Raw genomic sequence first — 26,668 nt, forward strand, 5'->3', positions numbered from 1 at the left:
ATATATTTTTTACTCAGAAGTTGCTAGTAAATTGAATTAATATTGTAAAATATTGTAAAATTATTTTTTTTTTCTTACAGTTCAGTTTATATTTAGAAATTCTGACTTTTTTTTCCCTCACAATTTGTAGAAAATGTAATTCTAAAATAAAAATGTAAGATATAAACTTGGACTTAAAAAAAAATTCTATGTACTTTATTAAATTGCAATTTTTTTTTTTTCAATTCAGAGTTTATATTTCAAAATTCTTCTTTTTTTTGCAATTTGTAGAAAATGTAATTCTAAAAAACTTGGACTTTTAAGAAAATATTCAATGTAATTATAAAAATGTATTTTTTTCTACAATTCAGAATTTATATTTCAAAATTCTGACTTTTTTCTCACAATTTGTAGAAAATATAATTCTAAAAAAATAAGTTATAAGAGATTCAGTGTAATTATAAAAAAAAATGTACAATTTTTTTTTACGATTCAGAGTTTATCTTTTTTCTCACAGTTTGTAGAAAATGTAATTCTAAGAAAGAATTAGAAAACATTTTGAATTGAGAAAAAAAGTCTGAATTGTGAGAATTCTAACCCGTGTGTGTGTGTGTGTGTGTGTGTGTGTGTGTGTGTGTGTGTGTGTGTGTGTGTGTGTGTGTGTGTGTAAACAGGCTTCCTTAAATTAATCACAATATCCTGAAGTAGAAAGTCTGAAAAAATACAGTAGGGGAAAAAATGCTGTGGAAACCATTTTCAATCAGAAATTGCTAGAAAACTACAAAGAAAGGCAAGTAGAACATTGAATTAAACATGACATTTTGAAGTAGAAAGCCTGAAATAGTATTTAACTTACAGCTTAAATTCATTTTTAACTCCTCACTTCAAGGACTTGGTCCTTTCTATCTGTGGTTGTCAGTCTGTAAGTACCAGGATTAAACACTCAGAAGCTGTTTTTGATTTAGCATGTCCATGTGAGACTGAAGAAAGTGCAGATTCAGGTTGTTTTGCATGTGTGTTTTCTCTCAAATGAGGTGTGTGTTATCAGTCAAGATCTCATCACGCTCTCAAATGCTGACAGCAGCTTCAAGAAAACATGCATGTACCTGCCTTCGACATACTGTACATGACACGTGGAATTCATTCCAGTGCTGCAGAAAATGAATAGCCTGTCATGTGAATATACAGTCTTGTTTCTCTGATTTGCATGCTGCTTTTAGTCTTTTTGTAGTTTGTTTTTGTAGCTGTAGGTTTGTGGAAGAGGTTTATCAGCGGAAGAAACACTCCGGATGAACAGAGATGGAAAGATAAAGATGGAGAGCGGTAATCAATACTCATCGTTCTTGTAGATACAGACCACAAAAAGAAAAAGGAGCAGAAAATCTGCCATCGCAGACTTAGTGCTGAGGGATGTTTTTATTTGCACTTCTTGATCGCTTATTTAAAGGCTTCGGCTTGATAGATATAATTCAGTCGTGTTTTTCAGAAACTAATACTGATTTTTAGAGGCTTACAGACTGATTTTGTATAATGAAGAATTAAATGGGGAACATGCCTCTGCTTTGATTGTTTTTTGTTGGAAAATCTGCAAAAAACTTGTCCAGGTCATACCTGAAACAAACACATCTCATAAAGAAATGTCCATTTTTAGAACCCTAAGATTATTTTCATGACAGTTTAGCACATTTCTCATTTTTCTCATGAATCTGATAACTCTAACCCGTTTATATTATTTATTCATGTAGCAGGTGATTTTATTCAAACCAATTTACTAATGAGGAAAGCAAGCAATTGATGCAAAAAAAGTATTGATTCAACTGAAGAAATGTTAAGAAATTAAATTAATAATTATTTTTGTCGTGCTCTTATTTAATTAAATATTGTTTTATTTGATTTAAATTTATTTAATTAAAATATTTTTGTATTTTAGAAAAATATTTTAGTAAATACAGTAAATATACTGTAGAAAATATATTTTTAGTAATATACTGAATATACTAAAACAATGATTGTTAATTTTTTTCATTTGGTTTTATTTAATTAAAATATTTGTATTTTTATTTGGGTTGATTTAAGTAAATACAGTAAATATACTGCAGAAAATATATTTTCATTGATACAGTAAATATACTAAAACACGCCAATTATTATCATTTTTTCATGTGGTTTTATTTAATTAAATATTTTTTTATATGATTACATTTGATTTAATGAAACTATTTGTATTTTTATTTGGTTTGATTTCAGTAAATACATTGTAGAAAATATATTTTTAGTGATACAGTAAATATACTAAAACACAAAAATTGTTATCAATTATTTAATTTTTTTTTTCATTTGGTCTTATTCAATTAAAATATATTTGAAATTTGAAATTTGTTTGATTTCAGTAAATATACTGTAGAAAATATATATTTTAGTGATACAATAAATATACTAAAATGAATTATTATAAATATTTTTTTAAAAAAATTTCATTTGGTTTTATTTAATTAAAGTATATTTTATTTTAAAATATATACAGTTAATATACTGCAGAAAATAAATTTTCAGTGATGCAGTAAATATAAAAATAAACACATCCTGCATTAACCATATATAGAGTGGATATGGATTGACGTGTGTTTGCGTTTGCAGCACGTGTTTGTCTCGGCATGTGTGTGTTTGCATGAAGACGTTCATGTTTATGCTGTCTCTCTCTCTCTCTCTCTCTGGACTCTGTTTGTTCCCGTCAGTCTCTGAAGGTCGCTAATGTCACGACTGCTGGTTCTGATCGCTGCAGACGCGACTTCAGTCCACATTCCGCCAGTGTCAGAGTCAGACACCACAGCTGAGCTCCACTTACACACACACACACACACACACACACACACACACACACACACACACACACACACACACACACACACACACACACACACACAGTGTGTCGTCTTCAAGAGTTTCTCAACTGCACAAAAAGTCCAAAGTTGAACTGCATTTATAATCTAACCCAGTAATGATAAGTTGTTTATTTGTTTATTTTATATTTAATGCATTAGTTGTAGCAGTTAAGAAGTATCGAGTACATCATGCAGGCCCCTCATACAGTATGCAAACTAGAGACTGGTGTTATTTAGTATGCTGTATGCTATGTATTTCATAATTTTATTTATTTTTTGACAAATCACATGAAAATGAATCCCAGAAGTTTTACTGATGATTTATGTTAGGCTAGGCTAGGCTATGCTAGGCTATGTTATGGTATGGTATGTTATGGTATGTTTTGTTAGGGTATGTTGTGGTATGTTATGTTAGGCTAGGCTATGTTATGTTATGTTATGTTATGTTATGTTATGTTATGTTATGTTATGTTATGTTATGTTATGTTATGTTATGTTATGTTATGTTATGTTATGTTATGTTATGTTATGTTATGTTATGTTATGTTAGGATGTTAGGTTAGGGTATGTTATGGTATGCTATGGTATGTTATGGTATGTTATGTTAGGCTAGGCTAGGCTATGTTATGTTATGTTATGTTATGTTAGGCTATGCTATGCTATGTTGTTATGTAATGTTATGGTATGTTAGGCTAGGCTTTGTTATGTTAGGATGTTAGGTTAGGGTATGTTATGGTATGTTATGGTATGTTATGTTAGGCTAGGCTATGCTATGCTAGGTTATGTTAGGTTATGTTATGTTAGGCTATGCTATGCTAGGTTATGTTATGTTAGGGTATGTTAGGCTATGCTATGTTATGTTATGTAATGTTATGGTATGTTAGGCTAGGCTATGTTATGTTAGGATGTTAGGTTAGGGTATGTTATGGTATGCTATGGTATGTTATGTTAGGCTAGGCTATGCTATGCTAGGTTATGTTAGGTTATGTTATGTTAGGCTATGCTATGCTAGGTTATGTTATGTTAGGGTATGTTAGGCTATGCTATGTTATGTTATGTAATGTTATGGTATGTTAGGCTAGGCTATGTTATGTTAGGATGTGAGGTTATGGTATGTTATGGTATGTTATGTTAGGCTATGCTATGCTAGGTTATGTTAGGTTATGTTATGTTAGGCTATGCTATGCTAGGTTATGTTAGGGTATGTTAGGTTATGTTATGTTAGGGTATGTTATGTTAGGCTAGGCTATGCTAGGTTAGGTTATGTTATGGAATGTTATGTTAGGTTATGTTATGTTAGGTTATGTTATGTTATGTTAGGTTATGTTAGGTTAGGTTATGTTATGTTATGTTATGTTAGGTTATGTTAGGTTATGTTATGGAATGTTATGTTAGGTTATGTTATGTTAGGTTATGTTAGGGTATGTTATGTTAGGTTATGTTATGTTAGGTTAGGTTATGTTATGTTATGTTAGGTTAGGTTATGTTAGGGTATGTTATGTTAGGTTATGTTAGGTTATGTTATGTTAGGGTATGTTATGGTATGTCATGTTAGGTTATGTTGTGTTAGGTTATGTTAGGGTATGTTATGCTGTGCTAGGTTAAGCTAGGTTAGGTTATGTTAGGTTATGTTATGTTAGGTTATGTTATGTTAGGGTATGTTATGTTAGGGTATGTTATGGTATGTCATGTTAGGTTATGTTATGTTAGGGTATGTTATGTTAGGTTATGTTAGGTTATGTTATGTTAGGGTATGTTATGGTATGTCATGGTATGTCATGTTAGGTTATGTTGTGTTAGGTTATGTTAGGGTATGTTATGGTATGTCATGGTATGTCATGTTAGGTTATGTTGTGTTAGGTTATGTTAGGGTATGTTATGCTGTGCTAGGTTAAGCTAGGTTATGTTATGTTAGGGTATGTTATGCTGTGCTAGGTTAAGCTAGGTTATGTTATGTTAGGCTAGGCTATGTTATGCTGTGTTAGGTTATGTTATGTTAGGCTAGGCTATGTTATGCTGTGTTAGGTTAAGCTAGGTTATGTTATGTTAGGCTAGGCTATGTTATGCTGTGCTAGGTTAAGCTAGGTTATGTTATGTTAGGCTAGGTCTATGTTATGCTGTGCTAGGTTATGTTATGTTAGGGTATGTTATGCTGTGCTAGGTTAAGCTAGGTTATGTTATGTTAGGCTAGGCTATGTTATGCTGTGCTAGGTTAGGTTAAGATATGCTATGCTATGGTATGTTAGGTAATGTTAGGTTATGTTAGGTTATGTTATGTTAGGGTATGTTATGCTGTGCTAGGTTATGTTATATTAGGCTAGGCTATGTTGTGCTAGGTTATGTTATGTTAGATTAGGTTAAGCTAGGCTATGTTAGGTTAGGTTAGGCTATGCTAGGCTATGCTATGCTAGGTTATGTTAGGTTAGACTAGGCTATGCTATGTTAGGTTAGGGTATGTTATGTTATGCTAGACTATGCTGTGCTATGCTATCTTATTATCACATAAAAACAAATCCCAGAATCAAAAGAAGAGCAGATGATCTATTTCAGGGGTGTCAAACTCATTTTAGGGTGAGGGCCGGATGAGAAGAAATGTGACCATGTGCGGGCCGAAACTCCCTATTTTCATAGAATCTCCTTTCAAATCATAGTTCACCAAATTACTAATTAATTTGCAAAAAAAGAAGAAACACTAGAAAGACACAATATTCTGTAAAAACTGCATTTAATAAGTCCCAAGAAACGGTTCATTAACACTCTTATTCCTTTTTGGGAAAACAAAGTTGTCTAAGTAATGGCAAGCCCTTTCCTTTTAACATCAATATTATTTGTCAGATACTTTTTAGTAATGAGAAAATAAGAAATAACAAATGCTAAAGATTATGTGTACAGACAGTTACATTAAATATAAAGCTATATGCTACAGTATAATTTAGAAACTATAACACTTCACAATTAAAAAAAAATTGCATTTAACATATTTTCCAACTCAAAAGCTTAAATGTAAAAAAAAAAATACTTCGGATATGAACTGTACACTAGAAATGAGAACTTTAACAAATAAAAATCTAGAATGCATCTGTAATGCATTAGGTTTGAGTTTGACATACGCACGTATACAAATGTACTAGAGATGCGCAGATGAGCTCAAACGTCACCCGAATCCACAACTGCTCGCCACCCACCCGCACCTATATATTTCTCTGATTTAGCTAACTGTACCCGATTTTCCTATTACAATTATTCTAATTCTTAGTTTTGCATGATGGCATGATGAATGGATGGTTCATTTTAACAGCTGATCTGCACATCGCTGCACACACTTATATAAGCTTAATCACCCCTGCTTTTAAACCAAATCCATGCTGAAAAGAATAACTTTAACTGACATATGGACGTGACTCTCCACAATCTCCGATGAAATCGGTCAGGTTTTCTCTATTTTAGAGCCGTTCTGAACTTACTATATGAACGCATACTGGATCCTTGGACTAAAAGGGGTTCACCAGTATAAGTAATTTCAGATCGTAAAATTAAGTTTTTGTTTTTAACGTATTGTTTTAGGTATAATGTACTGATTAAAATTAGTAATCAAGAATAATTATTATTTTACCACTCGCCTCCCGGACGGCGTGGGCACATCATGCGCAATCATCAAATAAAAGGAAAACAGTGCATCAACCTCAGCAACCAGCTGTTAACGTCAGTCCAAGCAACAAGTAACTTTGTCTTTCAGACGGTTCAAGTCTCTTGCAAGGTCCTCAATTCTTTTAGCCACAGTATTTCTTGACAAGATAATACTGGCAAAAGCCTGTTTTTTCTCAGGACACACAAGCTCCGCTGCCTTTACCATACGCGCGAGTGCTTGCCACGCTCAGTTACTTAATTAGCCGACGTGCTGCTTTAGAATGCGTGTTAGAGACAATCAACGTTAAGATAAAAAATGTATAAAACCAAAGATAATATTGCCGCGAATACCCTTACATAGACTTTATTTAATACTACTACTAGTAATAATAATGATAATAAAAAAATATTTAATTTTATTGTTCAAAGCATCCAGCGGGCCGTATGTTTGACACCCCTGATCTATTTCAAATTTAATGTAAATAAACTGTATGTTTACGACCCTTATTAATTTAGATTAATGTGTCATTTGAATTATTATTATGAAAATGTTGTGATTACTATTTCTTTCAGATAATTAAGCACCAACTTTTACTGATGATTTTATGATTTTTTTTTATCACATTAAAAATGAATCCCAGAATCGAAAGAAGAACAGATTATATTTTTAAAAATTTCTAATGGCTTTAATGCATGCAAACTGTTTGAATTCTTAGTGTTTTTTTTTTGTAATTATCATTTTCTCAGGTAATTTAAAAACTATCTTTTACTGATGATTTTATGATTAGTTTTATATTTGTATTTTGCACAGGACAGTACAACAAGTACTACCATAATATATACAGTGTAAATAATGCAAATTAACTGTACATTTAGAACCCATATTAATTTAGAGATGGATAGATTTGCAGGTTTCATGAGCTTCCCATCAGATTCACTGAGTGTCTCCAGCTCAGCTCTTGTTTTGCCATGTTTTCCACGTGTTCCCAGATCTGGAAGGTTCCCAGTGGGAACTGGACCCTGCACACATGCGGTCAGTCGCTCAGAGTCCATGCGTCGCTGTCATCTGCCGTCTCATGTGACCCAGTGTACGGCCGCAGCGGGAAGCTTTATCCAGTATTATGTAACAGTTAATGGCTGTTTATTTTAGCCAGTGAGTGTCGCAGATGTCACGGCCTCACGCTTTAACGGCATTCCCGCTGACATTCACGGCTCTGATACACATCCCTGCAGATTACTCAGCAAAACAGCCTTAATATCACAGCAATATTGCAGTCGAGTACGGTACTGAGACACAAAAACCCATTTGAATCTAATTTAAATATGAAAATCATTTATGAAGTAGTAGATAAATGCACAGTATATAAAAAGTATTTGCTTTCTTGTGAACTACTCTTCCCAGAGCAAAAAATAGCACAGACTGTTTGTTTTTGCTAAAGCATCAACTTTTATTCTCCTACACTTCCTACAGATGAGCTGCGGCTTCGTATAACATTACGACTCTAATCCAGTTGGGAATTGTGTCGGATGACTTTGGTTTGATGTTTATTCCTGTGTAATATAGACTCGAGAATAAAGTCTGAATACTACAAGAGTAAAGTCAAAATGCTGCAAGAGTAAAGTCTGATTACTACGAGAATAAAGTCGGAATACTACAAGATAAAGTCGGATTACTATGAGAGTAAAGTCGAAATACTAAGAGAATAAAGTCGAAATACTACAAGGATAAAGTCGGAATACTACAAGATAAAGTCGGAATACTCAACAATAAAGTCAAAATACTACGAGAATAAAGTCGGAATACTACAAGATAAAGTCGGATTACTATGAGAGTAAAGTCGAAATACTAAGAGAATAAAGTCGAAATACTACAAGATAAAGTCGGAATACTCAACAAAAAAATCAAAATACTGCGAGAATAAAGTTGGAATACTGCAAGAATAAAGTCGGAATACCACGAGATAAAGTCGGAATACTATGAGAATAAAGTGAAATACTCAACAATAAAGTCAGAATACTGCTAGAATAAAGTCGGAATACCGCGAGAATAAAGTCGAAATACTACAAGGATAAAGTCGAATTACTACAAGATAAAGTCGGAATACTCAACAATAAAGTCAAAATACTGTGAGAATAAAGTCGGAATACTGCAAGAATAAAGTCGGAATACCACGAGATAAAGTCGGAATACTACGAGAATAAAGTCGAAATACTCAACAATAAAGTCAGAATACTGCTAGAATAAAGTCGGAATACTACGAGAATAAAGTCGAAATACTCAACAATAAAGTCAGAATACTGCTAGAATAAAGTCGGAATACTACGAGAATAAAGTCGAAATACTCAACAATAAAGTCAAAATACTGTGAGAATAAAGTCGGAATACTGCAAGAATAAAGTCGGAATACCACGAGATAAAGTCGGAATACTACGAGAATAAAGTCGAAATACTCAACAATAAAGTCAGAATACTGCTAGAATAAAGTCGGAATACTACGAGAATAAAGTCGGAAATACTACGAGAATAAAGTCGGAATACTACGAGAATAAAGTCGGAATACTACGAGAATAAAGTCGAAATACTACAAGGATAAAGTCGGATTACTACAAGATAAAGTCGGAATACTCAACAATAAAGTCAGAATACTGCTAGAATAAAGTCGGAATACTCCGAGATAAAGTCGGAATACTGCGAGAATAAAGTCGGAATACTACGAGAATAAAGTCGGAATACTACGAGAATAAAGTCGAAATACTACAAGGATAAAGTCGGATTACTACAAGATAAAGTCGGAATACTCAACAATAAAGTCAGAATACTGCTAGAATAAAGTCGGAATACTCCGAGATAAAGTCGGAATACTGCGAGAATAAAGTCGGAATACTACGAGAATAAAGTCGGAATACTACGAGAATAAAGTCGAAATACTACAAGGATAAAGTCGGATTACTACAAGATAAAGTCGGAATACTCAACAATAAAGTCAGAATACTGCTAGAATAAAGTCGGAATACTCCGAGATAAAGTCGGAATACTGCGAGAATAAAGTCGGAATACCACGAGAATAAAGTCGGAATACCGCGAGAATAAAGTCGCTATTCTTGTATTCTTGTAGTATTTTGACTTTATTCTAAAAATATTTAGACATTATTGTTGTAATTTAAATTTTATTCTTGAAACTTTATTCTCGTAGTATTCTTATTTTATTCTCAAAATATTATGACTTTAATCTTGTAATCTTATTTTTGTTTTATTTGTTTACGTGGCACTAAAACTGAAGTCCTTATGAACTGTAATGGCAAATCTCTGTTGACTTATGCTAAGTCACATTAGCATAAGATGATGATCATTTCCAGATAGATTATTAAGATCTGTTTGCCGAGTTAACCCTCGAGACTCGAGCTCTGATATTGATATGTTTTTTTTCTCCCTAAAGTGTCTTAAGGAAACCTGGTTATTGAAATCACAGTCTTTGTTTATTTAAGAGAAAATTATATTCGTAAATGTGTTGCAGTTTTGCTGTAGTGGGCCTCTTGAGGGGTTTAAAGCATAAATTGCTCAGTTGCCTCAAGTTTATTTGCTTTGCTCTGAACAGGCAGTCCTGTAGTAATGCACCACTGAGAGTGTGAGTGTTTCGTGTCGTGTTTAGGGAACATTGATTCTCCGTCAGTCTCTGAAGCACAGAGGAAAGCAGCAGTGATGCGGACGACCACCGTTTATGATAGAGATCTTCCATTCATCTGATCGATTATAACGTCTGTACTGTTCATTTTATCAAATACTGAATCTGAACATGTGCTCAGTCTTGCGTTTATGATTCATGCTGCAGCAGGAAACCCACTGCAGGAAACTCGAGAACCAGCTTATTTTTACTTGATACAGTGTCTTAAAATAAGCATGAAGTGCAACACGACAGCCAAAATCTGTTTGTGCCAGATTTGATGACCAGATTTTCACTTTCAGATCAAAAATTGCCTGTTAATTTACTCAGCCCCATGCCATCCAAGATATTAATGTCTGTCTTCATTTGCAAAGAAATTATTTTTTTGAGGAAAACATTCCAGGATTTTTCTCCATATAGTGGGCTTCAGTGATGCTCAACGGATTAAAGGTTAAAAATGCAGTTTCAGTGCAGTTTCAAAGTATGGAAGACCGTCATTGAATAAAAAATAAAGGTAATTGCGACTCACAATTCTGACTTTTTTTCTCACAATTGCGAGTTTACATCTCACAATTCAGACCTTTTTTCTCAATTGCGTGAGACAAACTTGCAATTCTGACTTTTTTCGGAATTATGATAAACTCACAATTGCGAGTCATTAAGTCAGAATTGTGAGATATTAACTCATTTCTGAGAAATGAAGTCAGAATTGCATGATATGAACTGGCAATTGTGAGTTATAAAGTCAAAATTGCAAGATAAAAACTCACAATTCTGACTTGTTTTCTCAGAATTACACATTTATATCTCGCAATTCTGACTTTTTTCTCAGAACTAAGTTGTAAGCTCACAATTACGAGTTATAAAGTCAGAATAGCAAGATATAAACTCAATTCTGACTTTTTTTTTTCTTAGAACTGTAAGTTATAAGCTCACAATCACGAGTTATAAAGTCAGAATAGCAAGATATAAACTCACAATTCTGACTTTTTCTCAAAATTGAGTTTAAATCTCGCAGTTGTGAATTTTCTCAGAACTGTGAGTTATAAACTCATAATTACGAGTCATCATAATTGTTTGATATAAACTCAATTCTGAGAAATGAAGTCAGAATAGTGAGATATAAATTGGCAATTGTGAGTTATAAAGTTAGAATTGTTAGATAAAAACTCACAATTCTGAGAACATCAGGACTTTATAACTCACAATTGTGAGTTTACATCTCACAATTCAGACCTTTTTTCTCAATTGTGTGATACAAACTTTTAATTCTGACTTTTTTCTCAGAATTATGATATAAACCCACAATTGTGAGTTATAAAGTCAGAATTGCAAGATCAAAACTCGTATTTCTTTCTTTTTTTCCTCAGAATTACAAGTTGATGTCTCACAATTGTGACGTCTTTCTCCGAAATGTGAGTTATAAACTCACTATTCTGACTTTTTTCTCAGAATTGCATGATATAAACTGGCAATTGTGAGTTATAAAGTCAGAATTGCAAGATAAAAACTTTTTTTTTTGGAGTGTTATGTGGCCATGAGGGTGTTGTGGTGGGTTGCCAGGGCTGTTGATTTCAACTTAAACTTACCACAACCTACAGTTTAGCACTGTTCCTTTAGTTATGACAGATCTAGCTTCTAAAGCACAGTCACTCATCTCATGAATATTCACTGGTGTGAATGACAGGCTCCTCCCACCGCAGGGCGTCAGTGTTTGTGTAAATCCTCATTTGATCTGTGTGAAGGGCCACAGGTGTCTGTTCTACTCACTCTGTCAACAAACACTAGCCGCTGTCATCCAGACTTTCTGAACTCAAGATATAAGCTCCTTTCTTTCAGCACAAAATCAAACCTGATCTTATTTACTTCATCATGTTCCAGATCTTAATTCACAGGTGCATGTTATCGAAAATGGTTTTGTCTTGATAATCACTGGAGAAAAACAATGATTTTAAAATGGAAGTAATTTCAGAGATAACACCGCTAAAATATGATTTTTCTTAATAGATTTTTTTGTTGTTGTTGTTTCCAGCACAGATATCTAAAAATTCTTAAATCGGGAAGGATTTTCTAGACAAGTAAAAATTGTCTTGTTTTTAGAAAAAGCAAGTCAAAATTAAATAAGTTTTAGCTTGAAACAAGCAAAATAATTGTGTTTTCTGTTTGAAATAAGATTATTTTGCTTGTTCTAAGCAAAAACTCTCTTATTTGTAATAATCTGCCAATTAGGTAAGAAAAATAATCTTGTTTTCTGTTTGAAAATAGATTATTTTTGCTTACCCCATTGGCAGATTATTTTGCTTGTTCTAAGCAAAAACTCAATTCATTTTGACTTTTTTCTGAACACAAGAAAAAAAAAATTCTCGTCTAGAAAATCCTTATTGATTTAAGATTTTTTTTTTTTGATATTTTGGCTGGAAACAAGACAAAAAAATCCAAGTAAGAAAATCATTTTTTGCAGTAAATGACATTTTCAAAATCATTATTTAACTACTTTCATGCAGAGACACTTTTCACCGTCCAATAAATTCACCATGAATGAAACTGCATTTTTCTTGAACAGTCTTTTTTCTCATTAAATATCATGCTGAAATGCATGAGTTTTTGAGTTGAACTCTGTTGTTCTTGCATGTAAACAGCAGGAATCAGTCAGAGAAGCTGCTCTTCTGACTGTCAGAGAAATAGATCTTCAGCGCCACCTTCTGTTCATTTATAAGAAAGACTTGATTCTACAGGTTGGGCTTCATTCATGAAACAATTTCAATTCTGTGTAAATATTATGAATAGTTGCCTTTAAATCAAAGCATTTTGTGTTTTGCAAATGATTTACTTTCATTTTCATTTCATGAATGAGGCCAGTGCTGCGTTTATAAAGTGCAACTTTAATTGTATTTACAGGTTCAGTTTAGGTCTCTAAATATTGTGTCTATGCATTTATGCATGCATTTATTTAAAAAATGTGTTTATGTATTTGTTGTATGTTTTGAGGAAAATTAATAGAATGCAATTATTTTAAAATTTGCATAATTTTAAAGGCAGTGCAACAAGACTACTATGATGGGTAAAAACATTGGAATTGAAATAATAAATAATATATACAATTTAAATAATAAAGTAATTATATTCATTGCATGGCTCTTAATTTATGCTGATTATATATATATTTTTTAAATGTTCTATATAAGTTTATATAAACTGATATAAATCTATTTCCAGTACAACAAATACTACCGTGACGAACGAATACATTGCAATTTAAATATGTGGTACATACTATTCTAATATTTTTTTAGGATTAAGATTTTTCAGGAATATCATTGTATTCCAGTAATTAAAATCATTATTGAGAATAATAAAGGAAAACGTAAAAGTACAAATTTTATTTAAATCAGCATAGATTTAATACTACCATGATGAATACATAAGATCTATGTTTTTATTTATTAATGCTTTCATTCAGCATGAATCTCATCAAACATGTTAAAATCAGAAAAAAAAATCTGAAAATATATTTTGCATTTAAAAACTAATATAATGCAATTATTCTGATCTAAATGTGCATAATTGTTATTGCAGTAAAACAAACACTACCATAAGTAAATATATTGTATTTTAAATAATAACAGAATTTAAATAATAAATTAATATTCATTGTACTATTAATTTTGCTGATTTAAAAACAATTATGTAATTGTAAATACATTACAATTTAAACAATAAATAATACCTACAATTTAAATAGTCCTTTTTTTAGTTAACATTTTTACTCCTTCAGTATCATTTTTTTGTACTATGATTTATGATATTAATGGTAATTCTCTTAAATAATGCTCTAAAATAAAATAAATGCAGAAACAAAATGTATTTTTTATTTAAATGAGCATAAATTTAATGGCAGTAAAAATAGTACTGTGAAAAATACTACTACGACTGAAAATGTCATGGAATCTCATGGAATTACGTACTAGCTCTCCAGATTTGTTCACAAATGGCTGATTTAGGTTGTTGTGTTTTCTCAGAGGACGTCCTGGCGAAAGACACAGGGGAATGTGCAATATGTCTGGAGGAGCTGGTGCAGGGAGACACCATCGCACGCCTGCCCTGCCTCTGCATCTATCACAAAGGGTAAAGCTGCTAACCTACATACATGTGTGTGTTTGTGTGACATGATGAGTCTGTTTCTCCTGCATTGATTCTGCTTTTCCTCCAGCTGTATTGACGAGTGGTTCGAAGTGAACCGATCGTGTCCTGAACATCCTTCAGATTAACAGCGCCTCTCACACCTTTGCACAGGTAACACTTATTCACAAACCTGATGCAGGAGAAGCCATGTGTGTATATCAGTTATATACGGGTAGTTGACAGATAAGCCTTAAAAATTTTGTAGAAAACCATTTTTTAAGAAGAAATGCATATTTGTGTAGTGTGAAGTCTGATCTTTGAGAAAACATAAAGGGTCCCTAACTTCATCAATTCTTTCAATGTTGTTTTTTATACATTTTTACTGAACTGTACCATAAATGGTGTGACATTTAAGAAGCAAAAAAATCTTAATATAATAGCATGTGAGAGATTTATCTTCATTTGTTAGACACTTATTTTCATATAGTGTTATTTATTTAATATGAAAATGTAATTAACATAATTCTTTCCCCATGACTTGTTGGACAATTTTAAGAAAAACTTTCCTGTCAAGTTATACCATTTTCAGATGAGTGATGATTATATTTACCCTATTGCAATATTTAACTGTTTTTTTAAGATATTTTGAGCTAAAAACAAATCTGTGGATCTATTATGTGTGTCACTCTGTAGGACATTACGTCACACCATAGTACATGACGTCCCACCATAGGACAGTACGTCACACCGTAGGACATTACATCCCACCATAGTACATGACTTCCCACCATTGGACAATACGTCACACCGTAGGGCATTATGTCCCACCATAGTACATGACTTCCCACCATTGGACAATACGTCACACCATAGGACATTTACATCCCACCATAGTACATGACATCCCACCATAGGACAATATGTCACACCTTAGGACATTACGTCCCACCATAGGACATGACGTCCCACCATAGGACAATACGTCACACTGTAGGACATGACGTCCCACCATAGGACAATACATCACACTGTAGGACATGACGTCCCACCATAGGACAATACGTCACACCGTAGGACATTACGTCCCACCATAGGACAATACGTCACAACTTAGGACATCACATCCCACCATAGTACATGACGTCCCACCATAGGACATTACATCCCACCGTAGAACATGATGTCCCACCATAGGACAATACGTCACACTGTAGGACATTACATCACACTGTAGGACATTGTCACACCACAGTACATGATGTCACACCGTAGGACATTACATCACACCGTAGGACATTACATCCCACCGTAGAACATGATGTCCCACCACAGGACAATACGTCACACCGTAGGACATTACATCATACCATAGTACATGACGTCACACCATAGGACATTACATCACACCGTAGTACATGATGTCCCACCGTAGGACAATACGTCAACATATAGTACATTATGTCACACCATTGGACAATACGTCACACCACAGGACATGGACAATATGTCACACCGTAGGACATTAAGTTATACCCTAGGACATGGACAATACGTCACAACGTAGGACATTACATTACACCATAGGACAATTTGTCACACCATAGGAAAATACGTCACACCAAGACAGTACGTCACACCATAGGACATTTTGTTACACCGTAGGACATTATTTCACACCATAGGACATGGTCAATACGTCACACCGTAGGACATTATTTCACACCATAGGACATTTTGTAACACCGTAGGACATTACGTCACACTAAATCTCAAATTTGACAAATTTGAAAATCTTATTTCTGCTTTTTAATCGTTGCTTTGTGTTTCATGTCTCCAGCCTCCTGGTCGTGAGAAGCGCCGCGTCCCACTCGCGGACGGCAATGTGAATTCTCTTCCTCCTCATAGACACTGTGACTTTGGTCTCGGGACGGCCTGATCTCCGAGCGCCCCTCTCTTCTCGTAGCACGACCCTCCCTAGTCGCCATGTAAACCCTAGCGTGCCAAAACTCATTCAGGGAAACTCCTTCCACAACCCCAGCGGCGGTCCAGACCCTCCAGATTCTCTCCTCCGTCGCACAATTGTCCAATCAGGAATTGTGAAGAAGACGGATCCAGCAGAAGTTCATTTCATTGGCTGCTCATTGAGGTCTCTGATTGGCCGGACTCAGGGTCAGCTGACTGTGTGGATGATGGATTATGGGACGATCGGGGTGGATTGTTCTTTGGTAAATGGGACTGTGTCTCTCAGTGCCTTAATTTTCAGATCCCACGGGCCGAAGCGGCTGCTGCGTTTCGGATGTTCTTTGGCAGAAGGGCTCGATGGACTCGGAGAAAGACGCCTGGATGTGACGGGACGCGAGCCCTGATTCGGGTCGGCCCTGAGCCATACTGACAAAGTGCCCTGTCTTTCGTAACGGCGACGCAGCCGTTTTTATTTCTCTCACTGGAATGTCCCATGCATCTGGAGTCTCGTAGCAATATCTGTGCTCACGGATCAAGATTCACTGTAGCCTGTCACACGACGTCTGCGCCGTCTCAAGATCATTTATGCAAGTGCATCACGTTTTGTTTGTGTTGAGACAAATCTGGGCCTTAATTCAACACATGACTGACTTATGTGACTCTTTGTGTAGGGTGAATCTCATTGAAACATGTCAAAATCTGAAGAAAAAATAATGAAACTATATTTCGCATAAAGAAAATGATGTCTGTTTTGGAAGAAATTAATATAATGCAATTATTTTTATTAAAATATGCATAATACAAATTAATAAATAGAATTCTAAAATAATATATAGAATTTAAATAATAAATTAATATTCATGCTGATTTTAATTAAAATATTTGCTTTTTAAATATAATTACAATATTGCAGTTTTACAATTGCATGACAGTTATACACATTTTTACTCCTTCGGTATAATTATTTTGCACTATGATTTAAAATATTAATTTTACTTCTCTTAAATGATGCGTTAAAATAAAATAAATGCAAACCAAAATGTATTCTAGAAATAAAAAATCTAAAAATCGTAAAGAAAAAGTTTATTTAATTTAAATCAGCATAAATTTAATTTAGAAAAAATACTACTGTGATGAATAAATACAATTTAAACATATTATACACATATTATAAATAATATATACAATATAAACACTTTTTTCACATTTATTGTCCTGCTTTTAATTTACGCTGATTTCATTTTTAACTCATTTTTTAAACTCCTGTCAAAAGATAAATATTAATTTAAATCAAATTAAATGTAATGGCAATACAACAAATGCTACCATGATCAGTAAATACATTGCAATTTAAATGATATATAGAATTTAAATAATAAATTAATAATATTCATTGTAATGCTCTTAATTTTACTGATTTTAGTTCAAATTATTGCACTATAGAAATTTATAAATTGATCGTAAATACATTACAATTTAAATAGTACACGATTTCACAATTTCATGACAATTATACACATTTTTCCTCTTTCAGTATAATTATTTTGCACTATGATTTATGATATTAATTGTACTACTTTTTAATAATGATCTAAAATAAAATAAATGCAAAACAAAATGTATTCCAGAAATAAAAATCATCACTGAAAATATTAAAGAAAAAGGAAATTTAAAAGTAAAATTAGCAGTCAGTACAAATACTTCTGTGATTAAATGAAAACAATTCAAAAAATAATAATATATACATTATAAATATATTTTTTGGATTTAGATATTTCACTTTACTTCAAATATTTTCATAATTATAATTTCTTTTTCCCGTTCAATACAAGTATTTACACATTATGATTCATTATAGTTATTGTACTGCTTTTAATTTATACAGATTTTTAAAAATCATTATGTTCCAATTGTAAGAAAAAGTGAGGAAAAATAAATAAATAAATTAAAATTTATTTAAATCTGAACAAATACTGCTGTAATGAGTAAATGCATTGCAATTTAAATAATAATGTAATTTATTGATATATAAATTTAATTATAAAAACTAATCTTAATGTCTTCATCCTAAAATGCACTTCTTTTTTCTTTATGCAAAATATCATTTTAATAATTTCTTTAGATTTTGTGACGAAGAATGCCATTTCTCGACAGGTTTTGTTAGACTCACCCTTGTTTTTAGGGCTCTTTATGTATTAAAACATTGTTTGTGCATCAAAAGACAAACACAATGTCATTCGATCGTCCATCAGGCCAAACGAATCTCATGTATTTCAGCTTACATCAAGGAAATTAATTTTTAGGATTAAGATTTGTCACATACTTCCATGACAATTACACACATTTTCATCCATTTGATAGTATTTATAAATCATTGTAATGTTCTCCTAATTTAAATTTGAATTATTTCAATTTAATTCATTAATTCATTTTGTTTTAATTTATTTAAAAAAAAAAATCATTTAAATTTAATTGATTCAAATTTAAATTTAAAAATCAATTCCAGTAATAAAACTGAATATATATTTTTTTTTTGTAAAAAAACAAAACAAAAAAAAACAACAACTCCAAAGTAAAATGCATTCATTCATTGTGAAAATAACATCACAAATCTTAATCCTCCTCAAAATAGTGATTCAAGCGAGCAGTTCTCTTGCATTTGTCTTAAATTCGCCTGCAGCTGCTGGAACCGGGTTGATTTCTCTTATGATCTTGTGACTTTCTCACCAGTTTCTCAGTCGGTTTCAAGTAAATCATAGAGTCAGAAGTCTGTGATTTGATATCATAAACACACACGCTCTGGGTCACATTTCGTCTGCTTTTCCCAAGAGCCACGTTGTGATATTTCGGATTAAGGTGGCTGTTCTCCAGTAGGGTTTGACGCTTTAGACGGACGCTGCTAACTACTAATCAGATTCTACAAGGGATTTTTGTTTTGTTTTCAGTTTTGGTTCTAGATTTACACCCATTCTCAGTCTCAAGTAAAGCCTTACGTGGTTGAGTTTCTTATCTTAATGGTTAGTTTTGTGGACTAGCCATGTCCCGCTGAAGCTGAATCTGACTTCAGAGTATTACCATAGTGGTCCTGGCATATCAGAGGTGCCATAATAGCTTTAAAATGCTGCTAATCATCTACATTGATGGCGACGAGAACTGATTTCAATGTGAAGCCACATTAGCAGCATTAGCATTTTGCATGGGAAGCACCACTATTTTTAAAAAGCCTTACAAAATGTAGATCATTTGTAAAACACCTTTTGCGAGATATCATTTGCACTACAAAAAATGCTTTTCTTAGATTTTTTTGTCTTGTTTCCAGTCAAAATATCTAAAGATTTTTAAATCAGTCAAAATTAAGGTGAGACACTGCATGAAAAATGCAACTAATAGTTATCACCTTACTTACCCAGTTGATTACATTGATAATTGCAAACATTTTTTGTATTAGCAGTTTTCTAAAATGTTAGGTCTAAATATGCAAATAAGCATTATTTAATGTAATATGCACTAGTTTGCATACATTTCTAGTACAATTTTTTTTTTGACATATTAGAGTCAAATGTTTTTACAGAGGGGGTTTTGGGTATCTCATATTCTCACTCCATAATTCAGAAAAAAACTTTTATATATTTAAGTTTTTTGGAGGGAGTAAAATAGAAGTAGAAAATCAAGCAAATTATATACAAAGAAAACCCTCAGTAAAAACCTTCAGGATATAGACGGGAATAAAAATGTAAAGTGTGGTGTGTGTAAGTGCGACTGAAGTGGAGATTTATGGCTCAGTGTAGGAGAAAAAACTCATTTTGAGAAAATGGCCTTTAAAAATATGGATTGTAATTAAAAACTATTGACACAAATAGATAAAGCGCTATAAAAGAAACACTTAACAGTGTCTTTTGGGTGTTTTCTTTCCACTAGTCTGAAAAAACACTATGAAACACCAAAAAGCCCCAACTTGACATGTCCAAGAAAAAACTCTGGTTTTTGCCTGCAGTGGCTCCCCTTAAGTGCGTTTTTGCTTAAAACAAACTAAATAATCTGCCAATGGGGTAAAAAAAAAAATCTCGTTTTCTGTTTGAAATAAGATTTTTTTGCTTACCTCATTAGCAGATTATTTAGCTTGTTCGAAGTAAAAAAATCACTTGTTTTTTCTGAAAACAAGACAATAATTTTAACTTCTTGATTTAAGAATTTTTCGATATTTTGGCTAAAATCAAGCCCAAAAATCTAAGTATGAAAAGCATTTTTTCCAGTGTACAGTAGGTAAATAATAAATCCACGCTGATGTTGTTTGATATTTTGCTGCTTTGTGCAAACGTCTGTTTTCCAGCAGATCTGAGCCTGATGCATCCGACCGGATCCGTGACTGTCAGTCGAAGCTGTTTGTTTAATTTGCTCTCGAACTCCATCAGGTAACGGTCTGTTTGATCTAGTTCCATCCTCACAGCAGTCAAGAGGAACATTACTAGTTACGCAAGTTAACTTCCTGAAAGAAAGGGAGTACACAGAAACTTGTGTGTTGGATCTCAATGTGAAAGGTTAACCGTGGCCACGCGGATCATCATCATAAAGTTTTTTTTTTAATGATTTAGAGATATTGTAACATTCCATATGTGTAAAAAAAATGTACAGAGATAATGAGATTAAAAAAAGCAAATCTTTTGAAGCACAGATCTTTAAATACTTGTCTGGATTCCTTTTATCTGCATGTGAGATTTAATTATAATAATTTCAATATATATACTGGGAGTTTTTACTGGATGTTTTTTTTTTTTTTTGAAGAATCATTGAGGCTGCATTTACTTGATAAAAAAAAATACAGAAAAAATATATTGTGCAATTTTTGCTGAATAAAAAGTTCAAAAGAACAGCATCTATTCAAAAAATAAATCTTTGCTATCACTTTTTATCAATTTAACACATCCTTGGTGAATAAAAGTATTATTTTCTTCCAAAAAAGAAAGAACTTTTGATCAGTAGTGTATATTGTTAGAAAACCTTTCTAATTTAAATCAATTGTTCTATTTGACCTTCAAGGAATCCTGAAAAAAGTATCACAGGTTTTAAGCAGCAGAACTGTTTTTAACATTGATAATGAATCAGCACATTAGAATGATTTCTGAAGGATCATGTGACACTGAAGACTGCAGTAATGATGCTGAAAATCCAGCTTTGAAATCACAGGAATAAATTACCTTTTAAAATATATTCAAATAGCAAACAGTTATTTTGTATTGAAATAACATTTCACAATATTACATTTTTTCTGACTTTTTGATCAAATAAATCCAGCCTTGATAAGACGTCTTTAAAAACCATTAAAAATCGTACTGATCCCAAACTTTTCAGCAGCAGTGCAATGTGTGTATATACTGTTTTTTGAGCAAAAAATAAATACAATACATTTTCCCCTATGACACCCAGTAAAATGTCATTCAGGCATATTTACAACAAAAATCAATTTATGACATTAAAAGACTTAAGTTGCAATTCTACATTTTTTTTTAATTTGCCACTATCCTAAGTTTTGCCCATTTGTCAGCAAGAACACAATAAAGTTTAATATGTTCCCTTGTTCTTGTATGCACAAGTCAGAATAAGCATGTTGTTTGAATTTTTACATAAACATTAACAATGTAGCATTATGTCAACCAATTTTGACATTTTATTCTCCAAACACTTAAAAGTAGATACCTCATTTACATTTAATGTCCTTTCTATTTGTAAATTTCTTTTGATGTGGACATCTTAACATCTTTGACCCATATGCATTATTAGTAACATGAAGCCTTTTTGTATAATGCATTATAGAGACATTAATATGCATGCATTGTAATGCATTATATCTTTGTATAAATAATTGTAACCAAACTTAAAATGCATTATAATATTTGCAGATTAAAATTGCAGATCTAAATTGGCTTTGTCTTCATAAAAACTATTGTACAAATTTTCATCACGCATTACAAGGCATATGCATTTCAAAATGCATTTTATATCAAGGCTTTAAGTAAAGAATTACCACAGAGTTTCATTCAAGTATGCTTGTTCTTACATTGGTGTTGGTTGCACAGCCATTGGTGCTTCTGTTACTGACCTAAACCAATGTCTGTGGCATGACACCAACTTCCTTTATTTCTCAATCACGTGTTTTACTGTTTGTTCTCAGTGGAAGCGAAGCCTCTTGTCGCCCTCATAGAGTCGCTCTTCTTCTTCAGAAACCCGGTTTCCTTTAATACTATGAACCAAACAGAAAATGTGGAAATGTGTGAAACTGGAAGATCTGCCACGTGAGGTTAGTTCAGAGAGAAAACCAGGCCTCTGTTTCAAAACCTACTGAGCTGCCTTCTGAGACACTTCATTAGACTCAACTCAGTAGATTGTAACTGAGTTTGTCACAATGCATTATGATTGCCTTCATTGCAAAATGCTTTAAAATCTGGCTTAACTGAGGTGTCTTAAATGATGCAAACTATAGGTTTTGGATGAAACCACACATCTTACTTGATTTCCTTCAGTGTAGTGTTGTTAGTTAGGCCTTCAGACATCTGTTTGGCTCCACTAATGGTGAACTCGTTCTCTATTAGCCTATAGACAGAGCAAATATGTGTGTGCATTATTTGGCATGTTATACATATGCTAATCAAAATATGAATGATATCCTAATCTAATAGTTAATAAATGACCATGCATTATGAATCTTAATGTATGAATTTTTGATTTTGCATTTGTAGCATATATGCATTGAGTTTTCTGAGTGACCGCATTGAATATTTCCTTTAAATATGTCCATAAGCTACAGTGCAATTTCTATCAAGCAAAGCATGGAAGATGCAGCAAAAAATACTATGTGCATCATTGCATTTGCACTATTTGTTAATGCACAAGGTGCATGCTGTAAACTTTTAAATCAGATGCCAAAATGAGCGTAAACGGTGCATGCTCAATTTGGCATCTGATTTAGAAGTGCTGCAAATGCAAGATATGAGACGCATATTACTGTGCATTACTGAAATAATAAGGTATAATCAACCGTACATCAGATGCGTCAGAGCAGAGTTGGATCTGAAGGCATCCGCAAAGTCTGACGCTGCATCATCAGAGATTTTGTTCTGTATTAACCTGAAAAATAAGCATGCGTTTGGGAATGATCATCAAATGAGTTTTATTTTCACATGCATGAGAAAAGATGACTTTTGGGCGTACCAGAAGATGTGAAGGCTTGTGTTTTCCTTTAGTGCTTTTGCCAGACTTCTTCCACCGTGAGACGTGATTCCATTGGCAGAGAGACTAAAAAGCAATGCAATAATCAATCTCAGATCGCTCTTTCTTTATCTGACAGCTAAATTCATTTCATTAAACAGAATTTGTCATGTCGCAAAATTAACCTGAGGTTGGTCAGGCTGGAGTGATTCTTCAGAGCCTCCGCAAACGCATCTGCGCCTTCGTCACCAATGGTGTTTCCCCACATTCTGCAAACAATTAATGTAATGACACCAACTTTTACCATAGTTTTGGATCATTTCTGTAAAATCCAGTTCATAAACTCTCTAAAATTATGGTGGCATCATTTTTAAAGCCTGGGATTGTTTCTGTTCATATTCTTACCCTATGTCAAAGATAGATTTGCTCTTGTGAATTGCACTGGCAAGATATTTCCCACCCACACCAGTGATGTTGTTGCAGCCCAGCCTAAACACAAACAAATGTATATAATTCATTTTAAATGACCAATGATGAATTTTGCGTTGTATAAAACCTGTGCGAATATTTAAGTTTACAAATGTTTTTTAAGTGGAAAGCATTGCAATCATTTTTTAATCCCATCAAAAAACCAAAGTCGATTAAAAACAAAGCAAAAACTCGCACACTTGCAAAATGCTCCAGAAAATGTAATAACAGTCCATACAGTTAAAAAGTCAATGGGTTTTAATGCTGTATGTCTGTAATCATCTTTAAAAGAGCAGATATTTATGCATAAAAAATCAAAAAGATATCCAAATCATTCAGAATGTCCTCAAATATTAGATACAATATGATACATACTTGACGACTTTCAAGTGTGGACATTCCTCAATGATCTTAGCAACTAGTTTGGCTCCAACATCTGTGATGTTGTTTTTGTAAAGACTGTCAATGCAAAGAAAAGAAGGTCAAATTAAGTCTAAATAAAAACCAACAACATAAAAATGAACGGATGAACTCACCCCAAAACCTTAATGATTTTGTGTTTGGTGAGTTCTTCTGCCAGAACCTCAATACCGCTGTCCGTCAGCTGATTCACGCAAAATCTGAAAGGCAGAATTGTAGTTGGTAACGTAATCCATTATATTACACATTTTAGGTAATCTAATCACTACTTTTTATTTTTGACCTAACTCATTTATCACATTGATTTAAATAGGAACTTGGTCATTCCGTGTCAGATCAACCAAATTTCAGGTGTGTTTTTTGCAATTGATTTGATAGAGGGAAACCAGATACAATTCTAATTTCAACATTATTTCTCCTTTGGACATTGTTCTTTAAATAAAATAAGTACCAGATGTATACAAAGTAACCACAAAAAATGTGTCACATTCAACAATCTGGACATGGAGCTTCATTGAGATCCCCATTTTTCTGGGACTGAATGATGTAGAGCCTTGAAAATTAAGATTTACATTAAATTAAGATTACAAAACAAAAGTTTAGTAACAACTAGAATCTAAACTCATATTGCAATATCTTTAATACTTCTTGAGTTATAGGCATGCAAACTTTGGAAAAAGACTATTTACGGCACTCAGGTATGTTCAATGTACTTGTCTTGACAGAAGGAAACAAGGTTCTTAATCTCTAGTTTCAACATTATTTGTTCTTCAGACATTCCTCTTTACAAGAAAAGAACTATCATATTTTTTCAAACTGACCCACATTTGGTTTTCGACCACTGAATATGGGTAATATTCAACAATCTGGACATTGAGCTTCATTGAGATCCCCATATCACAGGGACTGAATGATGTAGGGCCTTGAAAATTACGATTCCAAAAGAAAAGTTGATTAACAACTAGAATCTAAAATCATTTTGCAATATCTTTAATATAATAAGTTTTCGGCATGTGATCTTTGGAAAAAGCACTCAGACAGGTATGTTCAATGCAGCTGTCTTGAAGATAAGAAACAAGGTAAATCTCTAGTTCCAACATTATCTGTCAAGACATGTCTCTTCAAAAGAGAAGTATCATATTTTTTCAAAATTACCCACATTTGGTTTTTGACCACTTAAAATGTTTTAACGATTTACTCCTGGAGCCATTTTGAAACTTCAATATCTCTGGAACCAAATCTCATAAGGAATGAAAAGTAAGAATTCCAAAAGTAAAGTTTGTCAAGGCCAAATATCTAAAAGGGCCACTGTTTCACCTCTCACTAATCATGTAATCAACATTTTAAAATGTTATCTAATTACAAGTACTTAATTTTGTAATCTGATTACATTCAGTCTGCTTGTAGTTGCATTCTAGTTATTCAAACTGTATAAGTTTTGGGTAAAGCCAAACCTCGCCTGGCTTTTCTTACCTTACTACCGTCATTTTGCTGAAAGAGGGTCTCAGTTGCTTCACGCCATAATCGTTGATGTTGTTATTATCCATGTCGACTCCCAGGTGCTTCCTACGATGGTGGAGGACAAAGTTCAACGCACTGCAGTCGGCAGAGTATATATTACAGAAGGCGATCTTAATGTAATCTGCTGATATGCTGTTGGCAGTCATCTTGGCCACATCCTCACTGTTTGTCTCAAATATGCACCTCAGCATCCACAAGAAATTTGGCATCGCATGCACCTTGTCACCATCAATGTCTGTGGATGGATATCGAGGAAGGCCTTTGAGATGCGTCTTCACGCTGTTGGAAAGATAAGACTTGAGCATCTTGTGCTTCTGCTTCAATAACATCGGTGGAACGAGATGCTCCAGGAGTGCTGCGTTGGGTTTGGACAAGAGCCCGCATAGAAATAAATTGGTGAACTGGAAGTTAGTTTGGAAAGGGTCTTTATCTCTAGGCCTGGACTTTCCCAAACAAGGTAAGCAGGAGAAATGCGACGACCTCTTGTATTCGCATTTGGAGAAGAATCTTAGAATTGATTCAGGAGTGATTTTGGAGTCTAGCACCAATGAGAACGCTGCTAAGAAGGCTTGGAGGGTCTCGTGGAGAAACTCAAAGGTCGCAGATCCTCCGCATCCATCGTAATGAGAAGCAGGTCTCAGAAACCCAAACTGAAGGTCTTCGTCTTCTAATCCACAGGATAGCACTTCCTCCATACTGAAGACAAGTCCGCCCCGTTCCAGACCTTGCAAGGCAAGTCGAGCAAACGCCGAAAGCTTGTGCTCACCAGCTTTAAAAGTCTCCGCAGGACACCTCGTACTTCGTTTTAACAAACCAGGACGT

The 26,668-nt window shown here is 33.4% G+C and overlaps 2 protein-coding genes across 2 annotated transcripts in view; one reads left to right on the forward strand and one right to left on the reverse strand.

Moving 5' to 3' along the window:
• The window catches only part of znrf2b (zinc and ring finger 2b), an 81,387-nt gene extending 64,859 nt beyond the window's left edge, over positions 1 to 16,528 (forward strand). Inside the window, exons 3-5 of the mRNA XM_073846570.1 lie at positions 14,170 to 14,275; positions 14,361 to 14,443; positions 16,110 to 16,528. Of these exons, the coding sequence (XP_073702671.1) occupies positions 14,170 to 14,275; positions 14,361 to 14,418 (164 nt within the window). The 3' untranslated portion in view covers positions 14,419 to 14,443; positions 16,110 to 16,528. The remainder of the gene's footprint in view (positions 1 to 14,169; positions 14,276 to 14,360; positions 14,444 to 16,109) is intronic.
• Positions 16,529 to 20,801: 4,273 nt separating this feature from the next.
• Positions 20,802 to 26,668, reverse strand: part of nod1 (nucleotide-binding oligomerization domain containing 1) — an 8,868-nt gene continuing 3,001 nt past the window's right edge. The window contains exons 3-11 of the mRNA XM_073846569.1: positions 25,799 to 26,668; positions 24,442 to 24,525; positions 24,281 to 24,364; positions 23,843 to 23,926; positions 23,623 to 23,706; positions 23,441 to 23,524; positions 23,273 to 23,356; positions 22,739 to 22,822; positions 20,802 to 22,472 (exon numbers count right to left, since the gene is read on the reverse strand). The exon at positions 25,799 to 26,668 is cut by the window's right edge and continues 934 nt beyond it. Coding sequence (XP_073702670.1) covers positions 22,400 to 22,472; positions 22,739 to 22,822; positions 23,273 to 23,356; positions 23,441 to 23,524; positions 23,623 to 23,706; positions 23,843 to 23,926; positions 24,281 to 24,364; positions 24,442 to 24,525; positions 25,799 to 26,668 — 1,531 coding nt within the window. The 3' untranslated portion in view covers positions 20,802 to 22,399. The remainder of the gene's footprint in view (positions 22,473 to 22,738; positions 22,823 to 23,272; positions 23,357 to 23,440; positions 23,525 to 23,622; positions 23,707 to 23,842; positions 23,927 to 24,280; positions 24,365 to 24,441; positions 24,526 to 25,798) is intronic.

This window comes from Garra rufa, chromosome 9 (genome assembly GCF_049309525.1).
Source record: "Garra rufa chromosome 9, GarRuf1.0, whole genome shotgun sequence".
NCBI lineage: Eukaryota > Metazoa > Chordata > Actinopteri > Cypriniformes > Cyprinidae > Garra > Garra rufa.